At 38.4% G+C, this 24561-nt stretch overlaps 3 protein-coding genes and 1 pseudogene across 11 annotated transcripts; 1 reads left to right on the top strand and 3 right to left on the bottom strand.

Annotated features, from left to right (window-relative positions):
* Positions 1-539: 539 nt before the first annotated feature.
* LOC126608963 (uncharacterized) lies at positions 540-4278 on the bottom strand (annotated as a pseudogene).
* Positions 4279-5541: 1263 nt separating this feature from the next.
* On the bottom strand, positions 5542-12292 carry LOC126608961 (uncharacterized). Of its 9 annotated transcripts, XR_007618041.1 has the most exons (6): positions 11316-11731; positions 11117-11190; positions 10387-10453; positions 6796-6918; positions 6573-6696; positions 5962-6359 (listed from the first exon to the last, which is right to left on the bottom strand). XR_007618041.1 is itself a non-coding variant. In XM_050276978.1 (5 exons), the coding sequence occupies exons 2-5, from the start codon at positions 6812-6814 to the stop codon at positions 5790-5792; spliced, it is 315 nt and encodes a 104-aa protein (XP_050132935.1). In that variant the 5' UTR covers positions 6815-6918; positions 11954-12292; the 3' UTR covers positions 5542-5789. The 9 variants fall into 9 exon arrangements, 3 of the variants coding, with proteins under 3 accessions (XP_050132935.1, XP_050132934.1, XP_050132933.1); XM_050276978.1 differs by lacking the exons at positions 10387-10453; positions 11117-11190; positions 11316-11731 and adding exons at positions 5542-5931; positions 11954-12292 and having other exon boundaries at positions 6330-6359; XM_050276977.1 differs by lacking the exons at positions 10387-10453; positions 11117-11190 and adding an exon at positions 5542-5931 and having other exon boundaries at positions 6330-6359; positions 11357-11731.
* A 3256-nt stretch (positions 12293-15548) lies between these two features.
* LOC126608189 (uncharacterized) lies at positions 15549-22145 on the bottom strand. The gene is made up of 2 exons (XM_050276020.1): positions 22012-22145; positions 15549-16981 (listed from the first exon to the last, which is right to left on the bottom strand). The coding sequence occupies exon 2, from the start codon at positions 16926-16928 to the stop codon at positions 15894-15896; it is 1035 nt and encodes a 344-aa protein (XP_050131977.1). The 5' UTR covers positions 16929-16981; positions 22012-22145; the 3' UTR covers positions 15549-15893.
* On the top strand, positions 19969-21417 carry LOC126609236 (uncharacterized). The gene has a single exon (XM_050277212.1). The coding sequence runs from the start codon at positions 19969-19971 to the stop codon at positions 21415-21417; it is 1449 nt and encodes a 482-aa protein (XP_050133169.1).
* Positions 22146-24561: the final 2416 nt, after the last annotated feature.

Genomic DNA, 24561 nt, shown 5'->3' with positions numbered 1-24561 from the left:
CATGTCATAACGCATGCAACCTTCTCCTTACTTTAGACATGAATAAGCTAAGTGCCTCTTCTTAGAGCTGGCTTGGAATTGTAGTGCTTTAAAAAATAAAAAACAGCTTATTAAAAAAATCTAGGACATCAAATTTATTTAGAAAAATCAAAAGAGGTGTTTTTTTTCTTAAAAATGATAACAATAAGAATAGAAAAGCATAGAAAAGTAAAAGCATTAAGTAGGGTCTATCATGTTACTATAAAAAGTATATTTTTTTTCTTTCAAAGTATAGTAATCATTGCGCACTTAATAAAATTTTCAAATTGCAAGTATACCCCCATATATTTTACCAAATTACAATTTTTACCCTTACATTATTCTTTTTTATAATAATTTATCACATTAAATATCATAACACCGCAGAAACAGTTTTTTTAAAATGCACACCAATACCAAACTAGGCCTTAAGATAGATAAGGGGAGAGGAATGAGAGATTCGCTCTCGCGATGTCCAATTTGCATCAATGATCCAAAAAACACAACGCAAACGGGTCAACTAACGCAAGAATAACTGGTGTGATATCATGTTAAAAGTAGGCTCATGTGAGACTTTTCTAATACTGTTCTTCGCTTGTTTACATGGTGTACAACCCTTTGGAGAGTAGAAACTAGTTAACATCTGCTAATTCTAATTACAATATGTAGCAGGACCTTCACCAATGAAAGTTGCAGTGCAGTCCCTTGAAAATGTTCCGGTGACTAGCGTCGTAGTATCATTAACATTTCAATCCATTCCCTGTTCATTTCTGATGATCCATCAACAATGCTATGCTCCAAGATTATATCTATTCGTACACTGTCAATGTTCAACGTTGCAAATTATATGTAGAAATTGTGGGACGAAAGATGAGTCTTCCTAACACAACATACCCTTAAGTGACGCGAATTAAAAGAACCACCATGATGAATACGCATGTCATTACAAACATCAGAAGCCATGTGAAACAAGTAGTTTTGGACGTCTTTGAGTATATATCTGTCGCCCGTGTAGTGGCATGGCCAGTGTTTGCCAAGCTACTTTCAACAGCCTTCTCTGTGGAATCAAGTATCTGCATACAAGCCATAACTAAGTTATGAGATCAACGTATATGTCCTTCCACCAGCTATGAATTTACATCTAAGACACCAGAGAGTAAACAGTTACAACTAGTTTCTTGAAGTAACATACGTTTCTAACCAAAAATTTAATCAGTTCTCCTGTTACCACTTAAATTCCTCAGCAAATCTATTTGTTTTAGCCCCCGTGTCCTGGGGCCCGTTTGGTATCCTACTCAAATGTTTTCATCATTTCTAAAACCATTTCGAAACAAAAATTCAATCAGTTCCCCTTCCGTCGACCTCCCCAGTCACCCTAAGCTCTAATCCACAATTAGCCAATCAGATGATAGATCCATTACTTCACCACCATATCCAACAGAGTACATCTCTCTCCTACCGCATCGACTCAGGATGGCACAACAAGAGAGTAGCTCTAGCGGCGAAGTTGAACCCGCACTCGCAGAGAGAGAGAGAGAGAGAGAGAGAGAGGGAGAGAGAGAGAGAGAGAGAGAGGGAGAGAGAGAGAGAGAATTATTAGCTTGTGACTAAAAAAATCATTATTGAGTATAAAAACATGGATCCAAATAGGATACCAACAGGCTCTTAGGACTCGTTTCAGTCCGAACACTCGATTCTTTGTCTAACATTTTCCTTTTCAAGCATTTCTCCTAATCTCACACCCTCTAAATACTACGCAATATTCAACTTAACTTCCCTTCAGTGTCAACCTAAACAAATCAAACCACAGCCAGCTAAATCCAATAGTATTGATTCTATAGACCTTACAACATCCTGCAATAGATATCTCAGGGTATCTTACTTTTTCAGTGTTCTCCAGGGAGTGACTCATCATGAGACTACTCTCTTTGAGTTGCCTAGCCAATCCAACCATTTCGTCCGTCAAATCCTCTTGAAGCTTTCTGTAAAACAAGAGAGAAAATTTATAAGAGTCGTAAACATAATGTGGAAGGGAAATGTAATTAACACTTGAAGTTTTAACTGCCGAATTGTGTGACCTCTACTTTATGGACGCAATTGACTTGGGATCGAAGCAATTTCCTCTCTAACAGTAACAGTATCTACTCTGGTGGGTTCTGGTTAAAGGTCATGTTGATTCTAGCCACCATCTGTTGGCGGTGGTGTACCAAACATGCAGAAAGATCTTAGTATCGCTGCAGATGGCAGGAAAGACATGGGCAGGACATGGACTTGGGTTGATACAATTTGGATGGTCCTCCTAGTTCCTTAATAAGCACTCTGAATGACAGACAGGTGGGTTTGTAGACCAAGAGTTGTTTTTAGGTAGTGTTTTGTCTTTGTTACCAACAAAGTAAAGAAAGAAAAGTGTACAAATAGATGGAACTAATCCCAAAGTTGCCCAATTCTATTGCTCTAATTTTATTAGATATCCCAATGGAGCATCCATGTCATTTCTATTTGTAAAAGAAGCGTATCCCATTTATTTTTAAACAAAAATCCACTTCTTTCTTGGCTTAAAAGAAAAGTAACTTCATATTGAAAACATATATAACTACATTTCAGTCCCAATTTATGACCAACATCCTAGAACTCCCGTTTTCAAATTCATCCAGTCTAGTTACTCCAGTTTAATAGAAGAAATTGAGATAGTAATAATATACTTATGCTTTTCAATGTGTGCTTGGGCTGCAGCATCCAGTTTAATAGGTGCCAAAGAATCAACATTAACAGTCTCGCGAGCTCCATCTTCGATATTAGAGGGAGGCCTATTTAACAAAACCACGGTTAAAATAAAACAAGTCATTGCAGACAAAAAATCACTAAGGAACTGAAACCATAGTGATCCTAACTATCATTTACTTAAACAAATCTCCTTCTCAGACCTGGAGAAGCGGGAATCTGATTGTCTCCTGTATCAGAAGAGTTTGCTTTGACAGAAATTCTTGCAAAGGGCTCTTCAGGTGTTTGAATATCAGGCTGGGAATTGCGAAATAAATCACAGTTAGGAGCAAGGAACTTCATATATTGCACATACATACCCTACATTCTTTGACCAACAAATTAAAAACATTACATTCTGAAGAAATATTCTCTTGCCAAGCTGTTAATCTGGACCACTGATCAGGTAAACTCCTGCTTTCATATGTGATGCCAGATAATATACCATGTCAGATATGCAAGAGAACATAATCCATATATTACAGATTCACTCTCAAGATAACAAAAATGACGCAACAAATTACATGTACTGATGCACTGAAGGAGATTCAGAATCATTACAATCATGAAACTTGAACTATAAACTGTCTCTAGAAATTGTTCCCTGCATAAGAACTAAAAACTGTCCAACCATCCATCACAGCTAAAAATACCTGTAATATTTTAGGTGTTGTGTCAACCAGTCTCCCAAGCAATTCGTTTCAGCAGAACAATATTTTTGTTCCTCATACCTTATCATTATAATTTCCAGACCTTCAAACTAAATTAGTAAAATTGATTTGAATCATACATGATACTTAATTCCATAGAAAATTGTAAATCAAAAGTACACATTTTACCAATAACTGGTTTAAAGTACATATTATCAACACTTCAACAATAGCGACATGAATGATTTATAGATTATATGTACACACCGGTGGAGCAGCTAATTTGGAAGCAATGGCTTCGATCCTCTCTGAATAGTCACTCATAACAGCCTTTGAAACTCTGTATATGAAATCGCAAATAATGATTTCAATAACTAAGAATCTTATAAACTCTTAAGTAGGGAACAGTATCAACAAAATACATAGATATGGATAATATGAAAATGTTGATCGGCGTAGCTAATGTAGGACCCAGTATCAACAAAACAATGTTTGGAATGTGAATCAATATTCCCTCATACCTTGGTAAGCCTTCTGGATTTCTCTCTTCAGCTAGTTGTTCTACCAGTTCCCGTAAATAGCAACATACTGCAAAGTAGCATTACTTATGTCATCCATAAATGGTAGATATCCCCCAAGCAAAAACAAAAAAAACCTAGAACTTTGAATATAAAGCCAAGAAACCGGAAATATTTGGCACAAAGCAATTATCTAAAAATGGATAACACCTTGTAACCTATAATTCTAATAACAGCATACATGTACAAGTTTTGCCTGGTTATGTTGCTGAGGCGCAGATGCAAGCAGCCTCCTCAAATTCACCTCTGTTTTACTGATCCTCATCCCAAAATCCTACATCATTGAGATAAAAAAAAACAACAAACGATTCAACACTCGAACAACACCCATGAAATCATAACTTTTTAGTATGTGATCCATATGCCATCAGTATTTGATCTCTAGGCTTTGTTTTTTTTATCTAAACGTCGTCAATTTGATTTTGATCAGTTCCACAATTGGGATTTGTAAAGTGACCATTTAATCAATTTCCCAAAAAATTAACCCAAATCTTAAAAAAAAAAGGAAACCCATAACCCTATTCTGCAAAAAAATAAATAAATAAATGAAAAACAGTGGACAACCTAATATAATTAGCTTTCTCGACACGTTCAAAAAGAATAAAAACCGATGGGGCTGCAGATTCTCAGCCAAGTGCTTAGGAAAAGTCGATCTCCTGTGCGATAATTGGTAGTTTGAGTGTCCCATTGGAACATTGTTGACTCCACGTTTGACACTAGAACAGGGCATAATCTGTTTTCTTAATCTCCTCGACCACGACGAATCGTCACTCTTTGATTCTTAACTACTCGTCCTATCATCAAATAGCTACAGGGAATGGTTTGAGTTATAAAACCTGATTCTTATCAAATAGCTCTCAAAAATTCGATATGCGAAAACCGAAACAGAAATAGAGCCCAAATCTCATCCCAAAACGAACAATGAACCCAATTTACATGAACAAAAACAAAACAATAGGAATATTTCAATCTGTACAAAAGTAAACACATTCAGGAAAGCACAAAGCATGCATCCAATCCCATCCCATTCAAAATTCCAGCACCCAATCATATAAAATAGTAATAGAGAGAGAGTGTTCAAAGTCTAACCTTTTAATTCGCCCAAACAAAATTCCAATTGAATCGTTCTTCAGCCTCTCACTGCTGAAATCTGGAAATAGGTTCTCTTTGTTTACTGATTTCGAATCAGCTCGAGAGATGAAGGGGATCGAGTTTCTCTGGTGTTTTCGTCGTTGGAGGCTGGAGAAGAGTTTCTTCCCGTTATTAAGGCCTAGCCTCTCCGCACGCAAACGTGCATCCGATGGGCATTTTTGCATCACGCGCGAATGTTAGTTTTTTTTTCATTGTATTGTGCATTCGTATGTATACTTCCTCCAGAAAACTCGCTAATTCGCAATGTTAAAAGGAACATGGCATTTTTACCATTCATTCTTACTGCACGCATTTATACTTTCAATGTTTTGTGTGTAGTTATTGTATAATTATGCATCAGTTTTTGCTATAGTATAGGGCATAGGGTTCAGTCATTGAACATTCTCCATCCCCATGTAGTTTGTACTTAATTTAATTCCTAATTACATTTGATATATATAGTTTAGCAGTAATACAAATTGGAATTTATATACTTGCAATGTCTAGTTTCTCAACATATATACTTGGCCCTCTCTAATCCTAATCGCGGTCGCGTTTTGAAGTCCTATAATTTAAAAGTAAGTTCAGTTCTAGTGCTTAAGTTCAAATACAAAGCAAGATGTGAAAAGCAAAATCTCCACAAACTAAAATATCAAAACGCCCCAAAGCAATATAAGTTATAACAACCAATCATGTTCCCATACCCATGCCCTCTCTGTCCAACTTTTTTTCTATGAACAAAGATTGTCCTTAGGCCTCTCAATTTGAAAGCAAATCTGCATATTTTTGTGCACCTACAGACAAAAATCAACAGATAGAAAGAAAAAAAAGAAAACTAAATCAGACATATTCTTAATTTATTATCAAAGCTATGACTTGTAGGAGGGCAAAGAAGTCAATTTAGTACTAAAAGCAATAACACATACAATTAATTTATTCTATAATGAATTTGTTCCATACAAATTCGGAGTTTAGGCATTTCTTCCTAACAACACACCCAAAATATGAATTTTTAGTAGATCCAATTTATTTCATACATAATTGTGGTAGGGTTATTGTGTGCCTCGCTTCCTATTTTTCTACACCCAATAAATACAAAACCAAACCTAAAAGCTCACATGTGCACATTCGATCACTCAAATAGAATTATAAGAGAAGATTTTTCACAGGAAATTAAAATGATGTCGCACACTTGAATAATTCTCGCCATTTACCTGGAACGCTACAAAAGATAAAAAAAAATAGAGAAGTCAAAACTCAAGGCAGAGATGAAAACTACAGTAAAACTAAATAAACATATAAAACAGAGAGAAAATAATACACTCTCCCATTGTATATCCATAAACTCTTCCTTAGCCAAATTGTTTGAGAAATCAGACAAAAAATAAGCCAAAAACAGAAAGAATCAAATCTTAAGAGACAGAATATACAAAACCTCAATTTGAAAAGGGCCTTCACGAACTGGCTTATAGGAAAGGGATAAAATTTCATAAGAAAGGAGAAGCTGGACAGCGAGGTTTCAATGCAAGCAACCCCTTGTCTGCCAACCCCAAGAGAGTCTGAAAATGAAGAAGCCAATTTGTTATTGTTATTTTGGGGGACTGGGGAAAGGAACCCGAAAAATTACTCTAAAAAGAGAAGGAAAAAAACATCCAAACCTGAAGACTTTGATTCCATCACTGTGACTTGAGGATGTCCTTAAAAGTCCTCTGAAGAAAAATAAAAAAAATGAAAGCCTAACCTATCGATTGATTTATTTGACATGTTAAGAGAAGAAAAACCTGCAGAGAACAAAAACCACAATCAAACCACTACAATTAACGTGCAAAATTTTCAATAATCCTGTGAAAATGCATGAGAAAATTAAGGAATAAGAAGCATTGTGATGGAGAACAAAACACACAAATTTAATAATTGAGAACTACAGAACAACCAGTTCTTGTTGGTTTTTCTCCAATTTGATCTTCTCCTCCAGGCTCTAGCACAACAATTTGAAATTGTTTTCTTGAGGTTATTTTATTTTGTGTTTTATTTACATGTCCCACAAAACTGCTTCCTCTCCCAAGTTTGCTTTTATTTTCATGCATGTTCACGTTTATCATTTTACAAAACTGTTTCCTTCACACGCTTGAAGATTCAACTGCCGAATAGCAGTTCTATTCTAAATGTATTAGGTCTTTTTTTTTTTATTCCATTAGCAATAGCAGGAGATGTAACATCCCACATCGCCCAGGGGAGCGGATTCTCTAAGCCTTATATATACATGCCCACCTCTTCTTAGCACAAGGCCTTTTGGGAACTCACTGGCTTCGGGTTCCATAAGAACTCCGAAGTTAAGCAAGTTCGCGTGAGAGATATCTCAGGATGGGTGACCCACTAGGAAGTTCTTGTGTGAATTCCCAGAAACAAAACGTTGAGGGCATGGTCATGGCCCAAAGCGGACAATATCGTGCTACGATGGAGTCGAGCCCAGGATTGGTGGGGGCTCGAGCCGGGATGTGAAAATTTGGTATCATAGCCCATCTCTGACCGGAAGTGTGTCGACGAGAACGTCGGGCCCCTAAGGTGGGGTCCCACATCACCTAGGGGAATGGATCATGTAAGCCTTGTATGTACTTGCCCACCTCTTCCTAGCACGAGGCATTTTGGGAGCTCATTGGTTTCGAGTTCCATCGGAACTCCGAAGTTAAGCGAGTTCACGCGAGAGCAATCTCATGATGGGTGATCCATTGGGAAATTCTCGTGTGAGTTCCCAGAAACAAAACCATGAGGGCGTGATCGGGGCCCAAAGCGGACAATATAATGCACAGTGGAGTCGAGCCCGGGATGTGGTAAGGGCCCAGGCCAAGATGTGACAATTTGGTATTAGAGCCAATCCCTGGCCGAAAGTGTGTCAACTAGGACGTCGGGCCCCTAAGGGGGTGGATTGTACCATCCCACATCATTCAGGGAAGTGGATCATCTAAGCATTATGTGTACATGCCCACCTCTTCCTAGCACGAGGCCTTTTGGGAGCTCACTGACTTCGGGTTCCATCTGAACTCCGAAGTTAAGCGAGTTCGCACGAGAGCAATCCTATGATGTGTGACCCACTGGGAAGTTCTCGTGTGAATTCCCAGAAACAAAACCGTGAGGGCGTGGTCGGGCCCTAAAAGGGACAATATCGTGTTACGGTGAAGTCGAGCCCAGGTTGTGGTGGGCGCTCGGGCTGGGATGTGACAATTTGGTATCAGAGCTAATCCCTAGTCGGAAATGTGCTGACGAGGATGTCGGGCTCTTAAGGGGGTGGATTGTAATATCCCACATTGCCCAGGGGGTGGATCCTCTAAGCCTTATATGTACATGCACACCTCTTCCTAGCACGAGGCTTTTTGGGAGCTCACTGGCTTCGGGTTCCATCGGAACTCTGAAGTTAAGCGAGTTCGCGCGAGAGCAATTCCATGATGGGTGACCCATTGAGAAGTTCTCGTGTGAGTTCTTAGAAACAAAACCGTGAGGGCGTGGTCAAGGCCCAAAGCGGACAATATCATGCAGAGTGGAGTCGAGCCTGAGATGTGGTAGGGGCCCGGGCCAAGATGTGACAATTTGGTATCAGAGCCAATCCCTGGCCGGAAGTGTGCCGACTAGGACGTCGGGCCCCTAAGGGGGGTGGATTGTACCATCCCACATCGCCCAAGGGAATGGATCATCTAAGCCTTATATGTACATGCCCACCTCTTCCTAGCACGAGGCCTTTTGGGAGCTCACTAGCTTCGGGTTCCATCTAAACTCCGAAGTTAAGCGAGTTAGCACGAGAGCATTCCCATGATGGGTGACCCACTGGGAAGTTCTTGTGTGTGTTCCCAGAAACAAAACCATGAGGGCGTGGTCGGGGCCTAAAGCGGACAATATCTTGCTACAGTAGAATTAAGCCCAAGATGTGATAGGGGCCTGGGCCAGGATGTGACAATTTAGTATTAGAGCCAATCTCTGGCCGGAAGTGTGCCAACTAGGATGTTAGGGGGGTGGATTGTAATATCCCACATCGTCCACGGGAATGGATCATTTAAGCCTTATATGTACATGCCCACCTCTTCCTAGCACGAGGCCTTTTGGGAGCTCACTCGCTTTGGAGTTCCACTAAGCGAGTTCGGGCGACAACAATCCTATGATGGGTGACCCATTGGGAAGTTCTCGTGTGAGTTCCCAGAAACAAAACCGTGAGGGTGGGTCGGGGCCCAAAGCGAACAATATCGTGTTACGGTGGAGTCAAGCCTAGGATGTGGTGGGCACTCGGGCTGGGATGTGACAATTTGGTATCAGAGCTAATCTCTGGCCGGAAGTGTGCTGACGAGGACGTCGGGCTCTTAAGGGGGGTGGATTGTAACATCCCATATTGCCTAAAGGAGTGGATCCTTTAAGCCTTATATGTACATGCACACCTCTTCCTAGCACGAGGCTTTTTAGGAGCTCACTGGCTTCGGGTTCCATCGAAACTCTGAAGTTAGGCGAGTTCGAATGAGGGTAATCCCATGATGGGTGACCCATTAAGAAGTTCTCATGTGAGTTCCTAGAAATAAAACCGTAAGGGCGTGGTCGGGGCCCAAAACAGACAATATCGTGTTACGGTGGAGTAGAGCCCGGGATGTGGTGGGGGCCCAGGTCGGGATGTGACAATTTGGTATCAGAGACAATCCTTGGCCGGAAGTGTGCCGACGAGGACGTCGGGCCCTTAGGAAGGGTAGATTGTAACATCCCACATCGCCCAGAGGAGTGGATCCTCTAAGTCTTATATGTACATGCCCACATTTTCCTAGCACAAGGCCTTTTGGGAGCTCACTGGCTTCGAGTTCCATCGGAACTCCGAAGTTAAGCGAGTTCGCGCGAGAGCAATCCCATGATGGGTGACCCATTGGGAAGTTCTCGTGTGAGTTCCCAGAAACAAAACCGTGAGGGTGTGGTCGGGGCCCAAAGAAGACAATATCGTACTACGGTGGAGTCGAGCCCAGGATGTGGTGGGGGCCCGGGCCGGGATGTGACAAACTGACACACCCCGACCCGGAAAGTTCCACTGGACTCCGAATTGAGTTGTGTTGGCCGACACCTTGAGGGTGACGAAGCCATATAGTGTAGCTTAGTGGAAAAAGAATGTGAATAAATTTAAATCTAAAAGTGCCTAAACAAAATAGTGCGCGGGTGAGCGGGATTGAACCCTTTCACACGTGATGTTAAAGCATAAGACAATAAAGTGAATAGGATGAGGGTTATACCATTGAAGGTAGCCATCTCTTGAGACTTTCCAGAATCCTCGTATATACATAAGCATTGCTACTAAACCTGGAGGGGCGAAAAACAAAGTTAAGTGGGTTAGCAAAACAATGTTTTGCAAAAACCTTTATTTTCAAATATACTAACCCCTCACCGTAAAACAAGTATAGTTTCCTTAAAACATATTCTGTAAGTATGTAAACAATAATACAATAGCATTATAACCATAAATATGCCAAGTCATGATATATCAAATGTCGCAGTAATATAATCATGTGATAATCAAGTATAGCTAAGTGCTCATCCATCTAAGCTGACACACGAGTTCGAACAGATAATTTCTGACACAAACAGGACTGGGTGAAATCAATACGCTCTAGTACTACGATCACGTGAAGACTGGTGCAGAAGCACGTCACATACAAGTCGGATTGCCTAATGCAATATGCCCGACAGGACTGGCACATAACTTGGATCCAAGGCGAGCGAACGATGCGATGTGAACATACACATGAAGGACTGGCCCTGGCCCTGGGGCAAGTACTAACACTAGTGCAGCAAGATGAGAATGTACAAATATGTATGAATATCATGACAGTAATATCTCAGCCATATAGCAGCATTTATCACATTTATTATCACAATAACGAATACTTGGAAATATAAGCGTAAAGGTGAAGTAACTACGCATTTAGGGAAACTGTAAATATGTATAGGTATAAAATAATCTACCCACTCATAGATACGTAGTCGAAACGAAGTGTCCGAGCCTTGCTTGACCCGTACGTCCTTGGGATACGTTTCCCCTATATGTGAAGTTACTAATTAACTTAGTTTAATAACACATAAATGGAAACTTAAATAAAACCTTCGTAAATTGCTCAAACATCGGGTTTGAATATATGAAATCGATCTACTCGACGTCACCAACCTACACAAATTGACAAAAGATCAATCGGAGGCCGAACGCACCTCAACGCGGTGCACTGGCATCCACGCACGCCTACGCGCCTACGAGTACATACGTACTTGCCTTCATCGCGAGTTCCTGCAATTTGCAAGTTGAAGGTCCAACTTCCAGAGCTCCTAACAAGCTCGATTTTGTACCAAAATCAATGATACCATAACCTATGTGAAGTTAGGAGTGTAGGGAACAAGTCTATAAGAAAATAGGGCCGAGCTAAGGTCTATGATGGCCAGGAAAATGGCCTGAAAGTGGCCAAATGGCCACGGTCTAAGTTTTCCAGAAATCTGGGAATTTCTTCCCTATTTTCAAAGCTAATAACTAACTCGATACTTAACCAAATTTGATGATTCAAAAACTAATTTGAAGCTAGAAATGTAATGAACAAGGCTATACCAGTTTCGAGGGCCAAATGTCAACGAGATGGCTTGAAAAATCCTCTGAAATGGGCTAAATGGTCACGGGTCCAAGCTTCCAAAATTCTGGGGAATCTCCCTCCTGGTGAGATTCATCTGCACTAACCTTTCCCCAATTCTCATTTAAGGTTGAAAAGACAGTACGAGATCATGTTTAAAAGGAAAAATAAGAAGGATTTCGAGACTTACCATGGTTGCACAATGCTTCAGTGCATAGAGAATAAAGAGAGCGAGAAAGAGAGTCCCTTAGCATAAACATCCATTTGTCAATTCATCATCATCACCATATCCAGTATCAGCCTTCGACCTTAGTACCCTAAGGAATCATGCTAGCACAATGAACCACTAGGTTAAGAAGAAAGCCAATGATGGTGGTCCCATCGTCCAGGTTGCTACTATGCAGTGAGCAGAGTTTGAGATCTCCAGAACTCGGGATGGGAATGAGAAGAACAGGAGAGTGTGGGGTGAGGGAGCTTGGATCCATTTTTTTTTATAGAGAGAAAAGATAGGTGAGAGAGCTGAGGGAGAGAAGAGTGTTAAAAAAAATAGAAAGTGAGAGAGTTGAATGATTTGACAAGAAAGAGAATGAGAGAGGCCCGGAAAAATGGGAAGAAAATGGGCACGGGGAGTGGTGGAGGTATAGGGCGCGGTCCCCACATGTCTCACAATTAATTCAAACTATCTCTAACACAAAATTACCTATTTACCTTCGGTATTCGATGTTTCGTAAAAACTTAACCGTAGCTCCGATTTTAATTCCGCTTATGCCAACGCATTCGTAGTGACGAGCACTACAAGGATACGTTAAAAGAATAAGTCCTACGCTCCTCTAGACAATGGTCAACAGAAGTCAAAGTTTCGTAAACTCACGCTTTTAAAATTTATAAAAACATCAAATTAGGGACAAGTTGTCACATGAGAGCCTGTAAATTGAAAGCAGTTTGAAAACAACAGTCTCTCTCCCACATTTCTTTCCTCAGTTTCCAATAATTTTTTTTATTTTGTTTTTTATTGGTGTTTTTACTGCATCTATCTCTTTGTGTTTTCATTTTTTTAATTTTAAATCAAGACCAGTTACCAATATTACATTCGTCAGTTATCAATTATGTGGACTTGTTTTACCAGTATTCGGTTTAATTTCCGTCTATTATTATTATTATTATTATTATTATTATTATTATTATTATTACTAGCATTTGCATACACACTTTATGTGAATGAACACATTTTTTAGAAAAATGAGAAGGAGAGAGGGAGCAAGAGAACATGGGGGAGTGGGAGGTTTTTTTTTTTAAAAAAAAAATTAATTTTAAATATTGGAGATATTTTAACATCACCGTAGGTGAGGTCTCAATTAAAAACAGTAAAATTTGGACTTGTGAAATTACATTATTGCCCATCATTTTTTTTGTGTGATAGAAGACTAAATTGTCTTTTTACCCTCTTTTGGTTGACAAAGAGAGTTTCATTAATTAATAGATTATTATTTGTATTTCTTGCTTTTTAGTAAAAAATTAATTTTTTTCTTTCAATACAGTGAATGTTCGGTTATACATTTTTACCAATATGTCCTATTTTTGTTTTTTTTTGGGACTTTTTTTAACAAACGATATTTTCTACACTATAGAGGATGAGATGGGCTAAACTCTTTTTTGGACTTGATTGTTAAAAAAAAAGTAGAGTGGCATTTTTGGCATTTCGAAATGCTTCACCATTTTGTTGTTCTGGCTTTATCTCTACTAATTAATGAAACTCTCATTGTCAACTAAAAAAGGATGAAAAGACAACTTAGTGTTCTATCACAAAAAAAAAAATGATGGGCAATAATGTAATTTCACAGGTCAAATTTTACTATTTTTTATTGAAACCTCACCAACAGGTGATATTAAAATATCTCTAATATATAAAATTAATAAAAAACAAAAACAAAAACCTCCCACTCCTCCCATGTTCTCTCTCTCTCTCTGTCTCTGTCTCTGTCTCTCTCTCTCCCCTCTATCCTTCTCATTTTCTAAAAAAATGTGTTCATACACACAAAGTGTGTAGGCAAATGCTAGTATATATTGATAGATGAGGAGCTGGACGCACTTTTTTCTTTGTTTTACTTTTTAAACCGCAAAACTGCTAATTTTTAGTGGATAACTATCCAACAGGATCCTCTCCGGATCCTCTTTGTGAGGATCCTGAGGATTCATGAATCGTATATATTCATTGTACATCGTGCAGTCAATTTTTGTCAAGTACTATTTGTGTTTAATTTTAAATAAATAAATTTAATATGATTTCTGACCGTATGATGTATGAACGGACACAATTGACGGATCTCCAAAATCCTCACAAAGAGGATCCAGTGTGGATTCAGATTTGATAACTATAATGCTTTTGTTTTGTTTTTTTTTTTTTTTGAATTTATTCTTTTCCAATACCCTTTTTTTGTTCGGTTATGTTTTTTTTTTTACCAATTTGTCCTAGTTTTTTGAACTTTTGAAGGTTTGATTGTGAAGAAAACAAAGGGGCTTTTTTGACATTTTGAAATGCTTCACTTATTTAGTCTTCTCCCTTTATATATATAGATATAGATATTCGAGTAATTACAGTTGGTCAATATTTGAGTAATTGTCACTCAGTGCTACTTTAGTAGTGGTATTTTTTTTTATCTGTAGGTGAGAGGTTTTAGGTTTCGATTCTCGCTGTAGGTGAATTTGAACCACTGCTAGCCCATTGTGAGGCTTAGCCTAAGGGGTTCAGTTTCATTCGGTTTGGTTTTTTGTCAAAATCGAAACCGAACCGAAATTTTCTTATGGTTTTTGTTAGTTCGCTTTTTATTCGATATGGTTTTGTTCGGTTCGATTTCGGTTTTTTTATTTTATAAAACTTGATCTTTTTTTAATATGAAATTGAGAAAAGAGGCTTGCATTGATACACTAATAATAAGAAAATGGGAAAAGTGGGAAGGTAGTTGTACCTATACAAGATCATATGAACCAATCTTATTCTATCAACAACCTCAATCGTAAAGAAAAATGATCACCGTATCCATTCTAAAAGTAAACAAATACAGAAGTTCTTCCAAGTTCCAAAGCCTTCCAAAACTTTCATATATAACCATTGGAATATCCCCCCTAATTGAACTAAGTATGCTTCTTGAAAAATCCCTAGGCTTAGTTTCAAACTTGGCAGTAAAGTTTCACAAAAGAAACATCATTGGCATCATTCATAAAGTGTAAAGAGATTTGATTTGGTTGAATTCGGTTCCCTTATTTTATTTTTTGTATTTTAATTTTTGGTTTTTCGATTTTGGTTCGGTGTTCCATCCCTTTTTTTTTTCTTTCTGTTTTCAGTTTTTGGTTAATGCAAACAATATCATTTGTTTGAAAAAAAAAATTATTTGAGTAATTGAAGAAATCCTCACAAAGCAATACCAAGTTAAACAAGCGAGAAAAGCACTATATATTCTATTAGTAAAGCCTAAACCTTCTTATTAAACATTAAAGTGATAACAAGCATGAAAAGACTCCTTGCCATACATATAGACTAAATTGGTTTTGAACTCGTGTATGAATTTGAAATTAACATTTCTCACCTACTAGTTAAAAAGAATATCACTAAAATGTTGCACTGAAATTATCACGACTTTTGACATGAACAATCTTTTGGTGTGCTAATAACATGAGCACGTGACTATTATTTCACTAAAATTATCACACATACGAGTGAGAGAGATTGGAGCACATCGCCCGTTCCCAGTAGTGATAAAAATTCTTCCTTATCCAAACCCACAGAGTAAGTTCATCATGTATGCATGCATTCTTAAAATACTTTTGCTGCGTCTTTAACAACTTTGCAAAACAAATAACAAATACAGGGGAGATGTCGACTCACTTAATCTAAATATAACACGATGAATGTAACCCAAAAAAGAGGGCAACTGTGGGATATTCGGGACGCCGCACGCGGCAAGCATGGCGCCGTGAGCATAGCAACGACATGCGAAATTCAGAGACCAAACTATAAATCCATCAAGATTCAAGTTCAAAACTACAACGCGATAAAATCCTTCGAAAACTCAAGACTGTTCAAGTCACTACCACAACAGAAAGGTAGATGTTTCATTACATGCCAGTAAAGCTCAGATTTCCCCTAGATAGATCTGTTTATCACTACTGCACGATCCAATGATGGGTTCGTTGGGATGGAAAACAGACTCGTTGACGGATCCACTGTGGCCAGGCAGCATATACAAGATGCGTCGGGAAGTGGTGTCCCATACGTAGACCATCCGATCAGAACTGCCAGCCGTGACCTTGCTTCCATCAGGGGACCAGCCACATTTCAACAGGTTCTTTTCAAAATTGTGCTGGTGACCTTCCATTATCTTCACACAGCGATTTTGCGGTGCATATGGGCGCATATCCCAAATGCAGAGTTTGCTGTCCATTCCATTAGTCAGAAGATAAGAGCCATCAGGACTCAATGACATACCTGTTATCATATCTTGATGGCCTTGAAGTGTCATCATTACTTCAACTTTGCGCAAATCCCATACCTTAATGTCATTGTCAATACCTCCCGTAAAGATTTTATCGGATGCATCAGAGAAGCTGACAGCTGTAATTTGATATTTATCAGGGAATGTTTGGATCGCTCCCCTCAGACGCATATCCCAGAGTTTGGCAGTTCCATCATCAGATCCACTGACAATAAGAGGAGGTCCCCTTCGAGCAGGATGGCAAGAATTCACAAACGAAGAGTGCTCAGCCATCTTCTTTATCCTTTTTCCTGTTTCAACATCCCATGCCCCCACAGTTTTGTCTGGACTGGCTGATATAATCTGTGAACCATCAGTTGTCCAGTGAAGATCCAATACAGCATTCTTGTGCCCCTTCAAAACCATAAAGTTCTTGCATTCCCCATGAACATTCCATACAAAGATTTCTTTGTCATGGGACCCAGACGCAATAACTGTTCCAGCAGGGTTAAATTTCATTGTGTATACAGCACTCTGATGGCCTGTCAGCAACATGATCGGTGATTCCAAGCTGGAAGTCCTTTGTTTCCCATTTGGTCCAGGTGCTGGGCGACCATTGTATGTAGACAAATCCATTGGCCTTGGACCAACTACCGACAAAGCATTTTCACCCTCACTAGGAGCAAAATGCATCATTGATTCTGTCTGGTATTTGAACAGCAAACAGTTGGTTCCTGTGAGATCGAATCCTACAATACAAATGAAATAAATAAGCAAATATATTATATATTAAATAACCTATCACACCCTGCAAACATCAAATTATTTCAGCTTAAAATCTAGCTAGGCAAACCAGAATAAGTACATAAACATAGAAATTTAGACTTGGAAGAGGGATTTTCAGAGTCCCAGAGAACTTTAGACTAGTTAAAACGCACTGGACGCTACCATGAACTACTCGAGCACTTGATAGCTACTACTAAAACACTACAATACACTACAAAGCACCACTCAAGGAGTCATTTGAAAGTTCTCTCAAATGTATTGTTTCTAGTCGTCTTGCAAGTCCTTCTATCTAATTTTTGTAGTGCATTCCTATTTTTTAACAAATTTAGCCTAACTTCCATGGATCATTAAAGTCCCTCATCCATGCACAGGGTAAGAAAAAACCACAATGACAGCAGGCAGCCACAGGTAACAGCAGAGCCAATTTCCAATTTGTCATCAGACAGCATCACACAACTGAAGTCACATATTAGCCACCATGCAAACAAGAGTAGAGGCGGTCTCTCTCTCTCTCCTAAGCACACAGGTTAAGTGCGTATGGAGCAAATAATCCATTATCTTACAATCCAAATGAGCATTTTCAAAGAAACGCTAGGATTAGCTTTTGAAATAAAAAAAGACAAATGACCTTTTGTGACCCAGTTTCGGAAGTACAGAGAAAACAAATGAAGCCTAAAAATCTATATTCTCTTCAAAACTTCAACTTTCTTCTTCCATTCCCAAGATTCAAGTACAATCACTCATGATAAGATTTGTGAGCTGAGATTTGAAGATCTTAATTCTCAGAAGGGAAAAAAAACAAAAGAAACTGCTTGTTTTGTGATCCCACTTCAGTGCATATAGTTACCTGTGAAAACAGTTACCTTAAAATTTATCGTAACAAAGAAGTGATGTTTGCAAGGAGAAATGGATGTTGGTGGGATTGTTGGAAGAATCAGCTCTCTGCCACCATCAAGTCAAGAAGTTGCTCCACAATAAAAGCACTATAGAATGAGAAAGACCCATTCACTCAAAAGGATAAAAAGCAAGACAACCGCAAGCCCAAATCTTTACTAAACGGTGGAGAAAAACAAGAAAACAATGTATTGCTAGTTCGTCGAAGAAGAGAGAAAGTCCACTTTCCTTGCCTTTTCATAGTAAGCCGTTTACAAGTTCTTTCATAGTATGCTTAGTAGAAATCTGGCATCCCAGGATTTAAGCTTTTCTAAAGTAACTGAAAATTCCGTGACCCAACTGCATTGTAAACCAATTCGCCTAGCCAACTGTAACACCAACCCCATCCATCCCCATCAAAGCATAATCCTGATTATACAGGGGTTTGCGTGTTGGTATCATAATCCAAGTTAATTAAAAAGGCAATGAATTCTAGAATGCAGTCAGTTTTTTTCCCTGCACCACACCACTGTTCCATTTTTTCCATGAGCTATCCCACAAAACAAATCGATTAATTAGACTGAAAAAGTTTACAAGTCAATCCAAAATTCCCCGTCTAAAAATTAACACATAATTAAATAAATAACTACTTCAAATGCCCACTAACAATGTTAGGATGCCAAGTGGCATCACTTAGTTAGCCAGGTGTCAATTGTTTAGTTGGATTTCTTTAGCCTGCAACCAGCTATATAAGCTGAGATATGTGCAGATGCAAAGGGGGAATGAATATTTGATTGTATTAGTGTTCTTGTTAGTATATCTTGCATTTGAGTAAAGGTTGAAGTGGGGGTTCTATCATTGGTATCGAGGCAGTCTTGATTCCTCAATCCCTTCTCTTTTTCCGATTGAATCGTGCGTCGACGAAGGAAGCCATGGAAATTCATAACCATCTTGCTGCGATTAACAACACTCTCAATGTGCTAATCCAGCGATTTGACGCCATGGAAGCTCGTCAAGATTCTTTTGATGCTCGATTCAAGAAACTATACCACGATTTTGTGGACAAATGCGATATGGGTTCGCATCTGTTGTTCATCAAAATGGCATCTCCTATCTCTTTTGAGAAATCGAACCAAGTCGTTCTCAAGCTTCAATCCTTCCATGAGGAAAAAATTCATGCCAAAGAGAGAGTGAATCAATTCTCTCAATTTCATCCAAGTTACAAGCCCAAGACTCGTCCTTGTTTATGACCCATATTGAAGAGATTCAAGAAAGTTCGCGACTACAGCAAACACGACGACGATTGTTCTGCAATATTTCGTTCCAATTCCAAATTTGAGGAAAGTTATGGGTTTTTTTGGAAAGCTTTGGCTGTGGAGGACGAAAAGGTTTTCAATTTGTTCGACAGGGAAGCTAAAGATTCTGTGAAAATTCCTCCATTTCTTGATTCTATCGCAAGGCATGCACCGCAAAGGAGTTGGTTTCTTTATTCAACAAGAAAGTTGAAGATTCTATAGTAGCTTCTCCAGTTCTTGATTCTGATTGCAGGAAATCCAAGGTTCAAGCTTGTGTTCTGGGTTCTACATTTCGTAATGGCTTGGCTACTTCTTTTGGACATAAATTCATTCAGTTCGGGATGGCGCCTTCATCTATTTGTGAATCTAGTTGCAAGAACGATGTGGTCCAGGATTTCATTTTCACAATTCCTGTTTCTGATGATAGGTTCGTGAAAATTGATTCACCTACAACCCAGGTGTTTGATGAAAGGTCACACTCAATATATTGTGATTTTCAGTTGGGCTATCATATGCCGATTTCTGACACCAGAGGAAAAGTTGAAACCATTTTGGTGCAAGATGATGCTTCTACTGGTGTTGTTCTTATTCTTCAATTCCACTACCATAAAGGAATTCGTGATAAAGGTGGTGGTTTGGCAAAAGACAAGATTTGGAAGGACCATTCAAGAATATTCAGGTACAAGATTAGTACAATCCTTATATCTTCTTCTACAAAACAATCTGAAAATGCTACTGCATATAACAAAGATGGAACTGTTTGTCTCCTTGAATTCAACTCAATGGATTTTTTGGCAATTTGTGAGTTGGGTTTTGTTCTTAATGCAAAAAAGAGGAATTTTTTGGAGGAAGCTGACCCCTTTCTTGTACCTGCTGAGAAAACTTGTCTTGCTCTCAACGTGTTTGATGAAATTCCTGACTCAAATTGTCTTGTTGTTGTCAATTATGACATGTACTATTGCAAGGGTATTCAAGATAAGGGTAGAGGTTCAAAATTCAGGTATATGGTTGCTCTGAATATTCATTTTTCTTGTATGAATGCATCTGGAGATTCTGTTGAATGTAGCCAAGATGGAATATTTGAGGTTGTAGGTGGAGAATTTTATAGTTCAAATATTCAATTGAGCGGGGCAGGGAAGAAGAAATTCCCAAATGTTAGGGAGGATTATTTGGTTCATAGCTTTTACGGGCAGAAGAAACTAACATTTGAAAGGAATGTTTATGGATCTTTTGGTTTGCCAGATACTAGTCATTTACTTGAGGGTGGTATATTAACTGGTAGAAGAATGATGACAATGAGTGACCATGGTATTCTTTACCATCTTAGTAGTAAATATGTTGAGCACAGGAAATTGGATGTTGCCATCACTGGTGCAATGCACATGCCAAAACTAAACGATGGGTCTAGTGTTTTGGGTTTGTTATTGTTAACTCTCTGGAGAACTAATTTGATCTGGGAAGCTAGTACTACTTTGCTGCCCATTGTAAAAGCTATATTTGCATTTCCACCTTGGATTGTAGATGAGGCTTTACGTTTCATACTCATCTCAATTGGTAAAACAAATTGGATTGTGGGAAATACTGTGTTGAGCAAAACTTGGGGGTTGCCAATTGAGAGGGCAGATTCTTGTCAACCGATATGGCCACTGGTATTAATACACAAATTTCCAAATAATACTACGAGCATGGTTGTTAATTTTGTGTTTATTGCTGTGATTGGTGCCTTGTTTGCTGAGAAAGAAAGGAAAAAAATTCATAGGGTTGGTGTACGGGTGGACTTTCTATGTAGGTGCTCAGTTCATGTGAGTAGTGTCATTATGCATCTGGACTCTAGGTGTGGCAATGAGCATAATGCCTTGAGGTTTTTCTTGGACCCAGATTTGTGTGAAATTACTAAACCAAATATTTCTTGGAATTCTTTGCTTGCTGGATACTTTGAGAGTAGAGGTACAAGTCAGGCTGTTCAAGTGGGTATTGAAATGTATGGAGTAGTGGTGTCCATAGTTGCATTGGGTATCCTTATGCATGCTGGAAATTCTGATTGTATGGTCAATATCATTGCTCAATTTTGGACAGGGTGTAATGTGGAGTTAATGTTTTCAGCAGTGAGCTTTTGGTGGAAGCAGACTTATGGTTTCATTAGTTCAGTACATATGTTGTTGCTCGTTTACAAGGGAAAAACATATCAGTCCTTGTACTACTTGTGGAAGCATATTGCTGCAGCAAATTAATAGGAATGCTGCTGCTATATACTACTGGCTTATGTCGCTCATTGTCTCTAGATCAACCTATGGTAGTTGGATCCATTGCCAAATCATAATCAAAAGAATGCTACTGGAATTTTCAAAGCTAAACCTTGAGGACAAGGTTGATTTCTAAGGGAGGGGTAATGTTAGGATGCCAAGTGGCTTCACTTAGTTAGCCAGGTGTCAATTGTTGAGTTGGATTTCTTTAGCCTGCAACCAGCTATATAAGCTGAGATATGTGCAGATGCAATGGGGGAATGAATATTTGATTGTATTAGTGTTCTTGTTAGTATATCTTGCATTTGAGTAAAGGTTGAAGTGGGGTTCTATCAAACAAACTCACAGATCTTGACTGTTAACTTATGGCCATTTCACATAATTCAAGTACAATCAAAACCCCTACACGCATCAACCAAGACAAACCCTAGTTTCTATTTCGTTCCTCTTTGCAACGTTTATCAGAAAATAGCAAAGCATACTTTCCCGAAATTCTCAAACAGTTAATATTTACTGAGATTCAGACCAAAGCATATCTTAGAGAGAGAGAGAGAGAGAGAGAGAGTGCGTGCGTGTGTGTACCTGGTAGAGCTTTATCTGGTAAACCCTAGAGGGTTCTTCTTCGTCTTCTTCCTATTAACGCGGCTCAATGATCAACCTGTAGTGAAACAACGTATAAATCGCATAAACTACGCTTGGACGCTGTCGTTTTGCCTCAAGACTTAAGATGCCGCCTATTGGGAACTGTTGGGCTTCACTGCCTTGGAAGCCCAATTCTATTCGGTAGCAATCAATTCAAACCATGTAACGGTTCAGTAGACAACAGCCGAAAACAAAATACTTAAACCTGCACATTTAAGTTATATATTTGAACAAGATTTGTTAGATTTTTTAATGTGCATCGGAGAAATTTCACGAGTTTAGGAGGAGTTCGAGAGCTAAGTCAATCTGGGTTTTAGGTGGTGTAATCTAATTTACAATGGCTTGTGGTTACAAAGGTCATTTTGGGCAAGTTGTAGTAGTGATTCTAGTTAGTACACGAATTCAAAAGTATGAAAGTTGTGTGTCACTACGGGTTTAGTATTCTTTTTTTTTTTTTTTTTTATCAATTGTAAGTGAGAGATATTGAATTTTGTAGATGGATAATTCGAAATTAATTTATTCTTCAATCCCTTAATGTAAATATATCGTTGTGTCAAAACCAAAATAATATGAAGAGTTGTTTTCAAAATATGATATTTTGACCGAAAATGCTTCTTACGTAAGCAATTCCAAACATACTCTAAGCATTCTATTGACAAGGAAATAAAATATTCCAAGTATAACAGATACAATGAAATGCGTTAAAGAGATAAGTTTGCCATTCACTCTCTTTTCTTTATAAGAAAACAAAATAGAAATTAAATAGAAAATTCAAACTTAGGACTTTCTAAAAAACAACCTACTTATATTATTAAACTATCTTTGGTTGGCAAAGAAAAATGAGATATGATTTATTGAAGGTGGCCTGGGTTGTAAAGATCTTTACGCTTTCAATCTTGCGTTGCTTGCAAAACAAGGGTGAAGGCTACTACAACAACCAACGTCAATTGCGGCAAGACTATTTCAAGCCAAGCATCTTCCTAAAGACAGATTTTTTTGTCTTGGTCACAATTTGATCAAACGAATACCTGATGTGTAAATTAACTTGACACACAAATTAAACCCTATTGATGACAATTGTAGTAATGATGCAAGTAGGGATCGTTCTAGACCGGGGATTAACTAGGGATGCTAATCAACACAAATAAGACTCAAAAACACTAAACTAGACTCTATAGACTCAAAACACTCAAAACAGCAAGAAACAATAAAAAAAGACTCAATTCTAGACCTAATAAGTGATTTGGACGAAAATAGAACTTAAAAGACTCAAAAGACCAAAAGAAAACAGGTTTTGACTCTAAAAACAAGACTTAATGAAGGGGGATTTTGTTTTGACGAAATTGAAAGTTAAAACATAAACTTTGAAAACAAACTTAACAAAAACGATTTTGGATGAAATAGAATGGTAAAAGGTTAGTTCGAGGGTTCCTTCTCCACACATGAAACATATGCATACGACTCGATTTCCAGTTACTCTTTCAACAAACCATGAATGACAATGCCCCAAATTAACTAGATTGCACCAATTAATTCTCAGATTTCCCTAAATTCATTAAATTGAATGGAATACGCATTACAACCAAATTATTCTTATCAAGGACCCTAACTATGGAATACGCATGATAGAGACACATATCAAAGATCATTAAGTTCAATGGAAATCATAAGCATTGAAGAGGCATTCATAACTATGGAATACGCATGTTACTCTTGCCAAGGATTTACTTAACACAATCGTGACTAGCGACTTTTACTACTTATGAATATAAGTTAATAACGATTAGGTGAAATTCCCTTATACTCTAGCATCAAATTCATGCATGCAAACTAAGTGTCGAACCTCAATCAACATACATAAACATGTTATCAATCAAATAGATAAGTAAACCACATTCACGATTTATGAAATCATAACTGGAGGAAATCAAGTCATATAAAACATATGATCATGGCTTTGAATTCCACTCTAACTATAAAGAAATTAGTTCCTCATGTTCGCAAATAAACAAAGATAAATAAATTTAAACATTGACATAAAGATAGAAAACACCTAGAAACGCTCCAACAATCCAAGCTTCTTGAATGGCATGCACGGCTCCAAGAGTCTCCTTCCTTCTCCTTTGCAAACTCACGGCACAAGAGGGATGTTTGGGTGAATGGTGTAGTGAAAATATGGTAGAGGGTGGTGATCAATTGGTGCGGCAAAGGGTTGTATTTATAGGCTGAAAATCACAACCCCTAGGTAGCAAAGGAAAAGGATTTAAAGGCCTAATTTGCATGGGAAAATAACACACAATCCTTGAAGGAAAACAAATCAGAAATCCAAAGGGAATAGGAGGATAAGGTGCGGCATTAAACTAGGAAAGGATAAGGGCTTCTAGAAACCAAAATCCCAAGGGAATTGGGTGAAAACTCACGGCAAGAATTGGAGGGAAAGTGGCAAAATTGCAATGCAAGGCAAAGGTCTTCTAGAAAGGTTCTAGGCGC

Source organism: Malus sylvestris, chromosome 16 (genome assembly GCF_916048215.2).
Source record: "Malus sylvestris chromosome 16, drMalSylv7.2, whole genome shotgun sequence".
Taxonomy (NCBI): domain Eukaryota; kingdom Viridiplantae; phylum Streptophyta; class Magnoliopsida; order Rosales; family Rosaceae; genus Malus; species Malus sylvestris.
Note: the sequence above shows the minus strand (reverse complement) of the source record. Positions and strands in the feature narration are given on the sequence as shown.